This window comes from Trichomycterus rosablanca, chromosome 12 (genome assembly GCF_030014385.1).
Source record: "Trichomycterus rosablanca isolate fTriRos1 chromosome 12, fTriRos1.hap1, whole genome shotgun sequence".
Taxonomy (NCBI): domain Eukaryota; kingdom Metazoa; phylum Chordata; class Actinopteri; order Siluriformes; family Trichomycteridae; genus Trichomycterus; species Trichomycterus rosablanca.
Genome location: NC_085999.1, coordinates 5,235,074 through 5,247,188, shown reverse-complemented (window position 1 = coordinate 5,247,188; position 12,115 = coordinate 5,235,074). Strand labels below are relative to the sequence as shown.

General features: G+C 39.9%; 1 protein-coding gene across 1 annotated transcript; it reads left to right on the top strand.

Moving 5' to 3' along the window:
- The first annotated feature begins 1,828 nt into the window (after positions 1-1,828).
- gpr39 (G protein-coupled receptor 39) lies at positions 1,829-4,980 on the top strand. Its single transcript, XM_063006339.1, has 2 exons — positions 1,829-2,624; positions 3,682-4,980. The coding sequence occupies exons 1-2, from the start codon at positions 1,835-1,837 to the stop codon at positions 4,125-4,127; spliced, it is 1,236 nt and encodes a 411-aa protein (XP_062862409.1). The 5' UTR covers positions 1,829-1,834; the 3' UTR covers positions 4,128-4,980.
- Positions 4,981-12,115: the final 7,135 nt, after the last annotated feature.

Here is a 12,115-nt window from a genome sequence, read left to right as displayed (position 1 = left end):
TTTATTAACCTTATTGATTTTTGTAAATATATGCAACATTTAATGCCTTACACATGGCAAAAATTTGAGGTGTGGAATTGTAAGACTAGGAAGTCTGTGAATTGATCGGAAACACCCATTCTATAACTTCACACAGGTAAATAGGTAACAAGGTACGCTGTCTTAAAAAAGTATAAAACAGGCATCAATACCACTTTGAGTCCGGTCCGGGTTCTTTCTGTGTGGAGTTTGCATGTCCTCCCCGTGTCCACGTGGGTTTCCTCCGGGAGCTCCGGTTTCCTCCCACAGTCCAAAGACGTGCAGGTGAGGTGAATTGGAGATATAAAATTGTTCATGACTGTGTTTGACATTAAACTTGTGATCTAATTAATCTTGTGTAACGAGTAACTACCGTTTCTGTCATGAATGTAACCAAAGTGTGTAAAACATGACGTTAAAATCCTAATAAATAAATAAATAAATTTCATTATGAACAGTTTTAATGGGCTCAACACTCATTGAACTGTTTATTAATGGGCCGAACCCTGACTCGAACACATCACCTGGGTAATAGATAAAAACATAAATTTACAAGGGAAAGTGCTAAATATTACCAGTAGTATCTGAATTAGGGAGTCATGGGTTTATGCTTCAGCTTTAGTAACTGTTTGGTATGTAAGCTTGTTGGGCATCACATTTTAAAACCATGGATTAGGTTTTGCCCAATCTCTTTAATGCTAGAACAGAGAAAACAACTAAAGTCAAGTAGGAGACATGGCACAGCAGGCTAACGCACTTGTTCACCATTGCTGAGATTTCATGCTTACGAGTTTAAATTTCATTTGTGCTATCGACCTGGCTGGGCATCCAAAAGTCAGAGTTGGTCATGTCTCAAGGAAGGCTGTCCTCAGTCAGTTCAGGGTTGGTGCCAGCAGCAGAGTTATTACAATCAAGAGAGTTGGAAATGAGTGTATTGGTAGGAAAAAAATTAATTAGTGGGGTTCATCGCTAGACAAAATGTTCACTAAACGGCAGGAGCGTTTCTTGTTCCAGCCCATTTTGATCTATTGCATATATTCTGTTGCTTTTACTCTGTTTACTTTATTCGGTTTGAGTCAGTGTAGTTCTGAATATTATCAGGTTTGTCCTGAGGTGGGCGGCTCTGGTGAAACTCACTGATTCACTGATCTCTTCAGACATGTTTAGAAAACTACACAAGACTAATGAGAGTTTTGTACTGGGGGGTTCAGGCAACCGTAAAGTTACAGTATCTGATTCTATGGAAAGGAAAAAATGGATGTCTGCTAACATGGATGTTTGAATTTCACAAATGTGTGTGTGTTTGTCCATGTGCACACAGGTCAAGCTCCGGGTAAATGACTCATAGCTCCACCCCTAATGGAGGTGCTGTGATTGTAAAATTAGGTCTAGTCCACAACTCCACATAGCTCATATTAACACACATCTACTGACTCAAACACACCCCATCTCCAAGTCCAGCTGTAATCATTAACTAGGATGCTCTCAGAACAGAAAGAGAGGCGGTGCTGTGTTTAACCAAACCTAAACTGTCCAGTGAAACTACATCCGAATGTCTGGGAAGAACTTCCAACAGAAACCTGGTACTTATGGAAGCGCAGAGATTTGGAGCACCTGATTGCTGGAAGAATCGAGTCTTTGAATTGCAGATGAGAACTTTATACATAGCTTTATGTATTTACTCGAAACTGACTTTTCATTCTTTGAACGTGAAATCTGGGCTCCAACGGTAGTTTGATGATTAATAGTGCTGATAACTTGGTGTTCCTGGAAAGATAAGGTTATCTGGACTAAAGTCAACAGGGTGGATTGAAGCATGGAGCAGGCTGAGAGTGACACCATGGCTGGGCAGGAGGAGGAGAGGGACTGGCGAAAACTGGAAACGAACTTCGAATTGAAGGTCTTCCTCACAGTCTTTTACAGTGTCATCCTGATCCTGGGCATTGTTGGAAACAGCATCACCATTCATGTAGCTCAGGTGCTACAGAGGAACGGGTACCTACAGAAGAACGTAACAGATCACATGGTAAGCCTGGCTTGCTCTGACTTGCTGGTTCTGTTGATCGGCATGCCCGTGGAGCTCTATAGTGCCATCTGGTTCCCCTTCAGCTCTGCCAGTGGGAACACAGCCTGCAAGATCTACAACTTCCTCTTCGAGGCGTGTAGCTACGCTACCATTCTGAATGTCGCCACGCTGAGCTTTGAGCGCTACATGGCTATATGTTACCCATTCAAGTATAAATCTCTGGCACGTACCAGGACTGCTCATCTCATCCTTGCTGCCTGGCTCATCTCTGTTCTGGTCGCTGTACCTCTGCTGGTTGCAACTGGAACCGAAGGGCATGTGATCGAACCAGGAGGGGCGCCAGCACAAAATCTGACCTTCTGCACCAACCTGCGGGATTACTGGGGAATGTACCAGGCTACCGTGTTCACAGCCTTTATACTGTACCTGCTAGTTCTGGGCAGTGTGGGCTTCATGTGCAGGAGCATGATTGTGATCCTCAAGGCACCCATGGTTATTATGGAGACTTCAGGAAGCTCAGCACCCAAACATGAGAGCGCCAAAATCAAAGCATCCCGCAAGCAGACCATCCTTTTCTTAGGTAAACACTTCACTTCATTTAGTCTCTATATTTGTGTCCAAATGTTTTTCTGTAATTTTATGCACTTGGATGCTTTCGGCTGCTGTTGTATGTAGGGGTCACCACAGTGAATCTGGTCTGCATAACAGACTTGGCACAGTTTTTATACCAAATGCCCTTCCTGAAGCATCCCTCCTATTTCTCTCTGGGCTTGGGACCGGCACTGACAAGTGTGTCTTCCAGTGGCCTATAATGTAATATAGTTACACTACACACTGAGCAGGCATAACATTAAAACCACCTCCTTGTTTCTACACTCACTGTCCATTTTATCAGCTCCACTTACCATAAAGAGGCACTTTGTAGTTCTATGATTACTGACTGTAGTCCATCTGTTTCTCTGCATGCCACAGATCAGGTATTATTTAGGTGGTGGATCATTCTCAGCACTGCAGTGACACTGACATGGTGGTGGTGTGTTAGTGTGTGTTGTGCTGGTATGAGTGGATCAGAGTTTTAAAACACCGTGTCCACTCACTGTCCACTCTATTAGACACTCCTACCTGGTTGCTACACCTTGTAGAAAAGTCAGAGACGATTGCTTATTTATTGCTGCTGTTTGAGTTGGTCATCTTCTAGACCTTCATCAGTGGTCATAGGACGCTGCCCACGGGGCGCTGTTGGCTGGATATTTTTAGTTGGTGGACTATTCTCAGTCCAGCAGTGACAGTGAGGTGTTTAAACTTCAGCAGTGCTGCTGTGTCTGATCCACTCATACCAGCACAACACACACTAACACACCACCACCATGTCAGTGTCACAGCAGGGCTGAGAATCATCCACCACCTATATAATACCTGCTCTCTTCCTTCATATAACCGGTTCATTACACCTGTTAGCAATTTGTGTTGATTAAACACATGAATTAAAAAAGGGGTGTCCCAATACTTTTGTACATACTGTATCATGTACTGTATATGTAAGCGCAATGGATTGACATGTTTCATGTATGTATGGTGATATGTTTCAATACATCAGCATTTCATTAAAGTTTTGTGTTCTTTGGTATGTTCCTCAGTGCTGATCGTATGTGCGCTGTTCGTGTGCTGGATGCCGAACCAGGTGCGACGCTTGATGACAGCAGCCAGGCCCAAATCTTCATGGACTGTGAGTTACCTGGTGGCATACGTCAAGCTTCACCCAGTAGCTGATACGTTCTTCTATCTGAGCTCAGTCCTCAACCCTCTGCTGTATAACCTGTCCTCGCGCCAGTTCCGCTCAGCCTTCCTCCAGACACTTTGCTGCCGCCTCTCCATCCAGCACATCAACAAGAGAACTCTGGAGAACAGCAATGCGTCCCGAGCTCAGAGCCGTATACTGCGCCCACTGCTGCGCAAATCTCTGCACAAGAACAAACCTGCCTCCAGTGCAGAGGCTGAAACGGCATCTCCGAATACAGAGAACAGTCAGACATTTCAGATCCTAAACACAACTCCAAGTGATGTAACAGAAACTGAAACATGAGTATTAACAGGGTTAAACCCACCGGTAATTGTCTATTTATTTCAAAGTTGGGTAAAAAGGTGAATGAGAAATTATTCACAGCAACATGCTATATTTAGTCATTCGTAGTGACAATTTAAAAGACAAATTTGATGCGGCACCCTTCGGCATGTTCTCAACCAGTGGGTAAGTGCATGAGTGGTTTACACCAAAAGAACAGTACAGACATACACCGACCAGGCATAACATCATGACCAATGACAGTAAATAACACTGATCTCTTCATCACGGCACCTGTTAGTGGGTGGGATACATTAGGCAGTTAGTGAACATTTTATCCTGAAAAATGATGAAGCATAAGGATTTGAGCGAGTTTCACAAGGGCCAAATTGTGATGGCTAGATGTCAGAGCATCTCCAAAACTGCAGCCCTTGTGGGGTGTTCCCGGTCTGCAGAGCACAACAACGAGTTTGAGCTGTTGACTTGGCCTCCAAATTCCACAGATCTCAATCCAATCGAGCATCTGTGGGATGTGCTGGACAAACAAGTCCGATCCATGGAGGCCCAACCTCACAACTTACAGGAGTTAAAGGATCTGCTAGTAACATCTTGGTGCCAGATACCACAGCACACCTTCAGGGGTCTAGTGGAGTCCATGCCTCGATGGGCCAGGGCTGTTTTGGCAGCAAAAGGGGGACTAACACAATATTAGGAAGGTGGTCATAATGTTATGCTTCATCGGTGTATATGCTTGACTGATACAGCAAGAGCACCAGAGCTGTTTGTTATGTTGTGGGGGACAACTTGGACTGAGTCAGGTTGTTTCTTTTGATTGAAGGCGTTAGTGAAAATCAATAAAATGTTTTTGACTGATCACCTGATGCTATGGAACTTTTTTAAAGTGGTCTCTTCCAAAATGACAACACATCTATCCACAGGGCAGGAGAATCACAAACATACAAAGTACAAAAATAATGTAAATCATGTGCTATAGCCTTGGCATACACCAGGTCTTCATTTAGTTGAACACCTATTAGAGATTTTAAGGCCTTTCATAGACCTCCACACTACAAAACACCAATTTAGTGAATATATTTTAAAAGAATGGTGTTACATAATTGCAGTGCAAGATAAAATCAGTGCCAAAGGACAATAAGCTGCTTTGGAGGCTCATGTTCCAACATCCTTAAACCATTTTATGTTGGTTTTTACTTTATTTTGTTACCTATTTGTATTATACTTAGGCTCTAATCTTCAAAGATGCAGTGTTAATTTATATGTGACCTAATAGATAGTTTGTGAAGGATTTTTCAGCAGGATGTCTCACACAAAGAAACAAAATTCTTTTTTATTTCTTTGAAAGTGAGTAATTTTAATGTTGAATTACTGTTTAAATCATTTCTATTAAAAAAACAACAACGTTGATATTCTTGCAGCTTGAACCAACAAATTGGGTTTATCTCCAGTTTTCGTCAACAAGGCATTTCTGCCTGCGGTACGGCTCTTCATTGGATGTTTATTTATTTTATTTGTAAGGACCAGTCTCTGTAAAGGCTAGAGAGTGTTTGTGACAATCCCAGTTTTGTGAAAATCAGCAGTTTTTATACATTTAAATCAGCCCATCTGGCACCAGTAACCATGGCATGGTTAAAATCACTGCTGCCATATAACTGGCTGATTTCTAAATTTGCTGTTAGAGTGAAATGTGAAGTCAGAGATGCATTCACATCTCTGAACATTGAATACCTATAGAATTCCATCATTAAATATACATGAATGCAGATCTCACATTGTTAAATGTATGCAATGTGTTTATGGTACTCAGGTGGAGCAGTGGTATATTATGTTAACCCACAACCGCTGAGCTAGACCACTCTTGCAGGCCAAACTGATGTATAGTGTTAAGATTTTAAAACAGTTTACTTTTATTTATTTAATTTAAAAAAATAGTCATTTTTAAATCTAATTTCAAAGTCTTTTGACTAAGAGATTCTCTGCTTTGATTCTCTGCTTTGATTCTCTGCTTTAATTGATCCATTTTTAACCTCCTGAGACCCGAGCTTTGATTTTTTCAATGCATTTTTTCTATTCCTTTTGTTTTTAACCTTATTAGTTGGGTGGCACGGTGACTCAGTGGGTAGCACTGTCACACACTGTCACAGCAAGAAGGTCCTGGGTTCGATCCCCAGATGGGGCGGTCCAGGTCCTTTCTCTGTGGAGTTTGCATGTTGTCGTGTGGGTTTCCCCCGGGTGCTCTGGTTTCCTCCCACAGTCCAAAGACATGCAAGTGAGGTGAAATGGAGACACTGAATTGTCCATGACTGTGTTTCATATAACCTGAATCTTGTGTAATGAGTAACTACCGTTTCTGTCATGAATGTAAGCAAAGTGTAAAACATAATGTTAAAATCTTAATAAAGAAACAAACTTTATTAGTTTTCTAGTACTTTTGCTACCACTAGATGGCAGACAAGTGTCCACTAATGGGGACAATCGGTCTAAGTTTAGCAGGTCAAGGAATAAGGCATAACAAAGCCAAAATGTAATGTCCTCATATGTTACCGCAGGGTCTCAAGAGGTTAATGTTACCAGCATTATTTTTATTATTTCATTCATTTTCTTCAAATGAAAGCTCAGGTGAGAAGTGTTATAATGCACTTACTACACTGAGTGATAGATAATAAACTCACCTCCTGTATGTTTCAGCTAGTGCATTACTTTTATTGCACATTTATAGTTGTCACTTAGAACTTTATTGATGATTTTATGCTTGTATTAACTGTCAGAAGAAACATAATTGCAAACGAGCAGTGGAAGCCTATGTGCTGCACAATACATACTGCAATATACACCGATCAGCCATAACATTAAAACCACCTCCTTGTTTCTACACTCACTGTCCATTTTATCAGCTCCACTTACCATATAGAAGCACTTTGTAGTTCTACAATTATTGACTGTAGTCCTTCTGTTTCACACTAACACACCACCACCATGTCATTGTCACAGCAGTGCTGAACTCTGTGGTGGTCCTGACCATTGAGGAACAGGGTAAAAGCAGGTATGAAAAGAAACAGATGGACTACAGTCAGTAATTGTAGAACTACAAAGTGCTTCTATATGGTAAGTGGAGCTGATAAAATGGACAGTGAGTGTAGAAACAAGGAGGTGGTTTTAATGTTATGGCTGATTAGTGTATCAGCAAACTATTATTCACTTGGGTGCAAGTCTGTAATCTGACTGGCAGCAGAAATATAAACACCACAGCCCAGCTTTGTGTGATTTGCGTCATGTTATAGCACCCTTGCTTGTTTCCACAACTCTGTATTGTTCTCAAGGTTTCTCCACCTTATGTGTATTAGTACTAACAATGTTATCTAGCATCATACCAAACATTTTTGGCCTTTTATTTGATGCACTGAGTATGTGTTTGATGAAGTTATGGAAGTGTTGTAGAATACATGATATAGAATTAATACAATTATTTTAAGTTTAAGTGTGATATGATTGGCAGTGTGATTAGGCAAGAAAAGTGTGCTGCTATTTTTCTGCTCCTAATCAATAATTTCTTCATTATTTACTTACAACCACATTTATTTATTTCTGTTCTTTGACACCAAAACAGCCAAGATCCCACCTAAAGCACAGCAAAAGCACTTAGACGGGGTTTACTGCAGCAACTACCAACATGTTATGATGTTTCCCATTGGTCTCTTAAACGGTGGCACAGTGGCTCAGTGGGTAGCACTGCTGCCTCACAGCAAGAAGGTCCTGGGTTCAATCCCCAGGTGGGCAGTAGTTTCTGTGAGAAGTTTGCATGTTCTCCCCGTGTCTGCATGGGTTTCCTCCGGAATCTCCGGTGTCCTCCCACAGTCCAAAAACATGCAAGTGAGGTGAATTGGAGATACAAAATTGTCCATGACTGTGTTTGACATTAAACTTGTGAACTGATAAACGTTGTGTTACAAATAACTACCGTTTCTGTCCTGAATGTAACCAAAGTGTAAGGCATATTAAAATCATAATAAATAAATAAGATCTTCTAAACTGCAAAATACAAATTGCCCGATTGAGGACTGGCACTTAAACAGCCACCCAAGCCGTACTAGCAAGTGTAAAACTCACACGATCTTAAATGAAATTATGTACACATTTTAATATACTGGATTAGAGGTTAGATTTTAATTTGTGTGGAAGAGTTCAGAGGGCTATAGTGACCACTCCAACAGTAAAAATGTAAAGCATAAATATGAATTAACATGCATTATAGGGTTGTTTTTTGTTGTAGGAAATTAGCAGGAGGAATTTATGGGAAAAACTGTCATTATCTTGCCATCTTTTATACTTTCTCTGTGTTGTGGGTGTATTTTCCATCCAGAGACCAAACAGCTTGTGATCGTATTTACCAGTAACACTAGAGGGCGCTCTGTCCACTTAAATTATTCACACATTCTCCTGTGCCTTCACTATCACTGTTTTTAAGTTAGTTTCAGTGAAACGAAATAAAAGTCCAAACATAAAGTAACAAAAGTAAAATATTCAATTAATACACTGTTGTATATATAGTGCAAAACCTTTAGTTAGTCTGTACAGACAATTAGTAGAACAATGGATTCTGAGCAGCAAGTGTTTCGCTTTAACTGCTAAAATGTGTCGTGTTTGATTTATTTTACACATTTATTTTTGTAAATGTAATGTAAATGTTATTATAAATCTGTGGTATTATAAATATTTCCAGGCTTCACTGCGCCGAATTAACAACCTGATTGTGCGACTGGGAGTCGAACGCAAAGTTTCGATTCTTTAAAGGAATCAAAACTCTCAGTAATCGGAGTCGATTCCGCTCCGTAAACTTAATTATTATGATATTTTTACATGGTTCAACAACGTGTAATTGAATTACTGTTATAGACGTTTTATATTTAGTAGTGTATTGATATTAATTTTATTAAACATGTCAATATCATCTCTGTCTCCCTATAATTCCTGTTTGTTTGTGTATTTTACTGTCAGTTGAGGCAATGGTGAGAAGAAGACTACTTTTATTCATCCCATTGTGAGCACATCCAAATAGTTTATGCTTTATAGCAGGGAGAAAGTCCTGATTCAATCTAAAGTTATTTAGATTTTTTTCCTCATTTTTACCACATATGTTCAGTGTCTGGAGATATGTTTGCTTCATGAGACCCATGAATATTTACAGCAAGTTGTCAATTCTGCCTTCTTGACTAAATCAATGCTCTTCTGTGCTGCTAATTGACTAATTTAATACAGTAACTGAATTATAATTGACTCAGGATACAGAAGGACTCGCCTCTTATGGGTTGTGACCAAACGGCCAGATAATTCTTTCTGTGGTAATAAATATATATATTTAGTTTTAATGTGGATTTTTTTTTAAATAAATACATCTTAAACCGGTTCATTTTTAGATAAACATATTTCTTCCAAAACTGTTCATAATTGTTCTATTTTATAGTTATATTATTATTATACTACACTGCATATTAATATACTACAATTATATAATTATACTATTATACTACACTGTACTATTTTGTATTATACTACGTATTTGCAACTATACTATATACCATTTTACATACCACTTTATATACCATTTTACATACCACCATATCATTTTCTCATTATATTATATTTTATATTATATATATATATATATATATATATATATATATATATAAGGGTGGTGCAAAAGCGAGTAACAGAAAATATGTGAAATGTCATAATAAACCAGTTTACATGGGCAGTGTAGTAGCACTTCAAAGATTCAGTTTTATGTTGACCTCTGACTACCACCTCACCCACTCATTAACTCACAACTCGGGACAATGGATTGAAAGAACCAGAGTAGCTGGAAAACATGTCAAACCTTTTTCAGTCAGTAATCTGGCAAGGTCAAAACTGAGGCCACCATGCCTGTATATTATGGATTATGAAACGAAATGCAACAAAAGTAAACTATTCAATCAATATACTGTTATATGTACAAACAATTAGTGGAACAATACAGTCTGAGCAGCTTTTAAGTGCCCACCAAGTGTATTGCTTCAACTGCTAAAACGTGTCATGTTTAATTTATTTTAGTTTTCTGTTTTATTTACATTGATTTTTATTTTGCTATATGTCTTTTACTGTATTTTATGTCACTGATTTGCTTTATTATTATTCTGATTCTGCTGTACAGCACTTTGGATGACACTTGAGGTCTTTGAAGGTGCTTTATGAATAAACCTGACTTGACTATTTTACACATTTATTTTACACATCTGTAAATGTTTTTATAAACCTGTGTTACAAGTAGCTGGAGAACATGTCTAACCTTTTCCAGCCAGTAATCTGTCGAGGCCAAAGCTGAGGCCGCCAAGCCTATACACCGACCAGGCATAACATTATGGCCACTGACAGGAGAATTTAATAACACTGATTATCTCCTCATCACGGCACCTGTTAGTGGGTGGGATATATTAGGCAGCAAGTGAACATTTAATCTTCAAAATGGACGAGCGTGAGGATTTGAGCGAGTTTGACAAGGGCCAAATTGTGATGGCTAGACGACTGGATCAGAGCATCTCCAAAACTGCAGCTCTTGTGGGGTGTTCCCGGTCTGCAGTGGTCAGTATCTATCAAAAGTGGTCCAAGGAAGGAACTGTGGTAAACCGGTGACAGGGTCATGGGCACGTGGGGAGAGAAGGCTGGCCCGTGTGGTCCGATCCAACAGACGAGCTACTGTAGCTCAAACTGCTGAAGAAGTTAATGCTGGTTCTGATAGAAAGGTGTCAGAATACACAGTGCATCGTAGGTTGTGGCGTATGGGGCTGCAAGGCCGCAAACCAGTCAGTTAGGAAGGTGGTCATAATGTTATGCCTAATCGGTGTATATTATGGATTATGGGAAGCGTGCCCCCTTCCCCCAGACAGTGGCGGTTCTAGACCATGTGAGGTGGGTGGGGGCAGGCAGGGGCCAGAGGCTATGTTAGAGGGGCCAAGAGGAAACAGTCGATATTCAATAGAATTCAATATTTTATTTATGCAGTTTTCAGTCTACATTTTCATTTACATTTTCAGCATTTAGCAGACGCTTTTATCCAAAGCGACTTACAATACTCTGACAGTACTGTATATTGTCTAAGCAATTGGGGGTTAAGGGCCTTGCTCAGGAGCCCAACAGTGACAACCTGGCAGTGGTTGGGCTTGAACCAGCGACCTTTCGATTACCAGTCCAGTACCTTATCCACTAGGCTACAACTGCACAGTCTTTTTCTTGAGTTCGATGTAATGTCATTTATTCAGTCCTTTTCTTTTTCATATTCAATTTGAGTTACATACACTGTATTGTATTCCTAGGGGGGGCCGTAGGGGGGTAAGCTGGAACCGCCACTGCCCCCAGAGCTTTAACCCTTTGATGCACAAGCGAAGCAAACCCCTTCTAATGCACAACATGGGTCAAAAATGACCCATATTCATCCATTCAAGAATATTTTCATGTGCACATTTGTCAGTTATTCATGTATTTGCTGTCTTAGCTAATAAAAGCTATCTATACTAGAATATGTAAACAGCTAGCAAGCAAATAGTATTGGACATATTCAAGATTCAAGAGCCTAATCTTTGGTTGTCTTTCAAAAGATCAGTAAATATGTTTTTGACTACAAACACTTACAAATGTCAGTAGTTTCTGTCAAATTCCATAGTAAATACATTTAAAAAAAGTAAAAAATATAAAACTGAAATAAGGATTTGTGATGATCAAAAACAAGTTAATTGAGGAATGAGTTAAAGCTCGAATGACGAAATTAATTTATTGCAAAGATGTAGAAAATAAAAACTCACTTTTGACCCAGGTTGTGCATCAACAACTTCGAGCCCAGGTTGTCGTGCATAGATTGTGCAACTCCTTGAGCCGCAATGGGAGTCGACTCGGAGTCGAGTCTTGGTGATTCGGAGTCTGCGCCGGTGAACTGTAGAGGCAGAGCAGACAGACGGAGG

What these genes read in the sequence shown, in the direction of transcription:
- gpr39 (XM_063006339.1), top strand. Translation starts at nt 1,835, where the DNA reads ATGGAGCAGGCTGAGAGTGACACCATGGCTGGGCAGGAGGAGGAGAGG. An exon ending in GCAGACCATCCTTTTCTTAG is followed by an intron (nt 2,625 to 3,681) that starts GTAAACACTTCA and finishes TATGTTCCTCAG; the next exon opens with TGCTGATCGTATGTGCGCTG.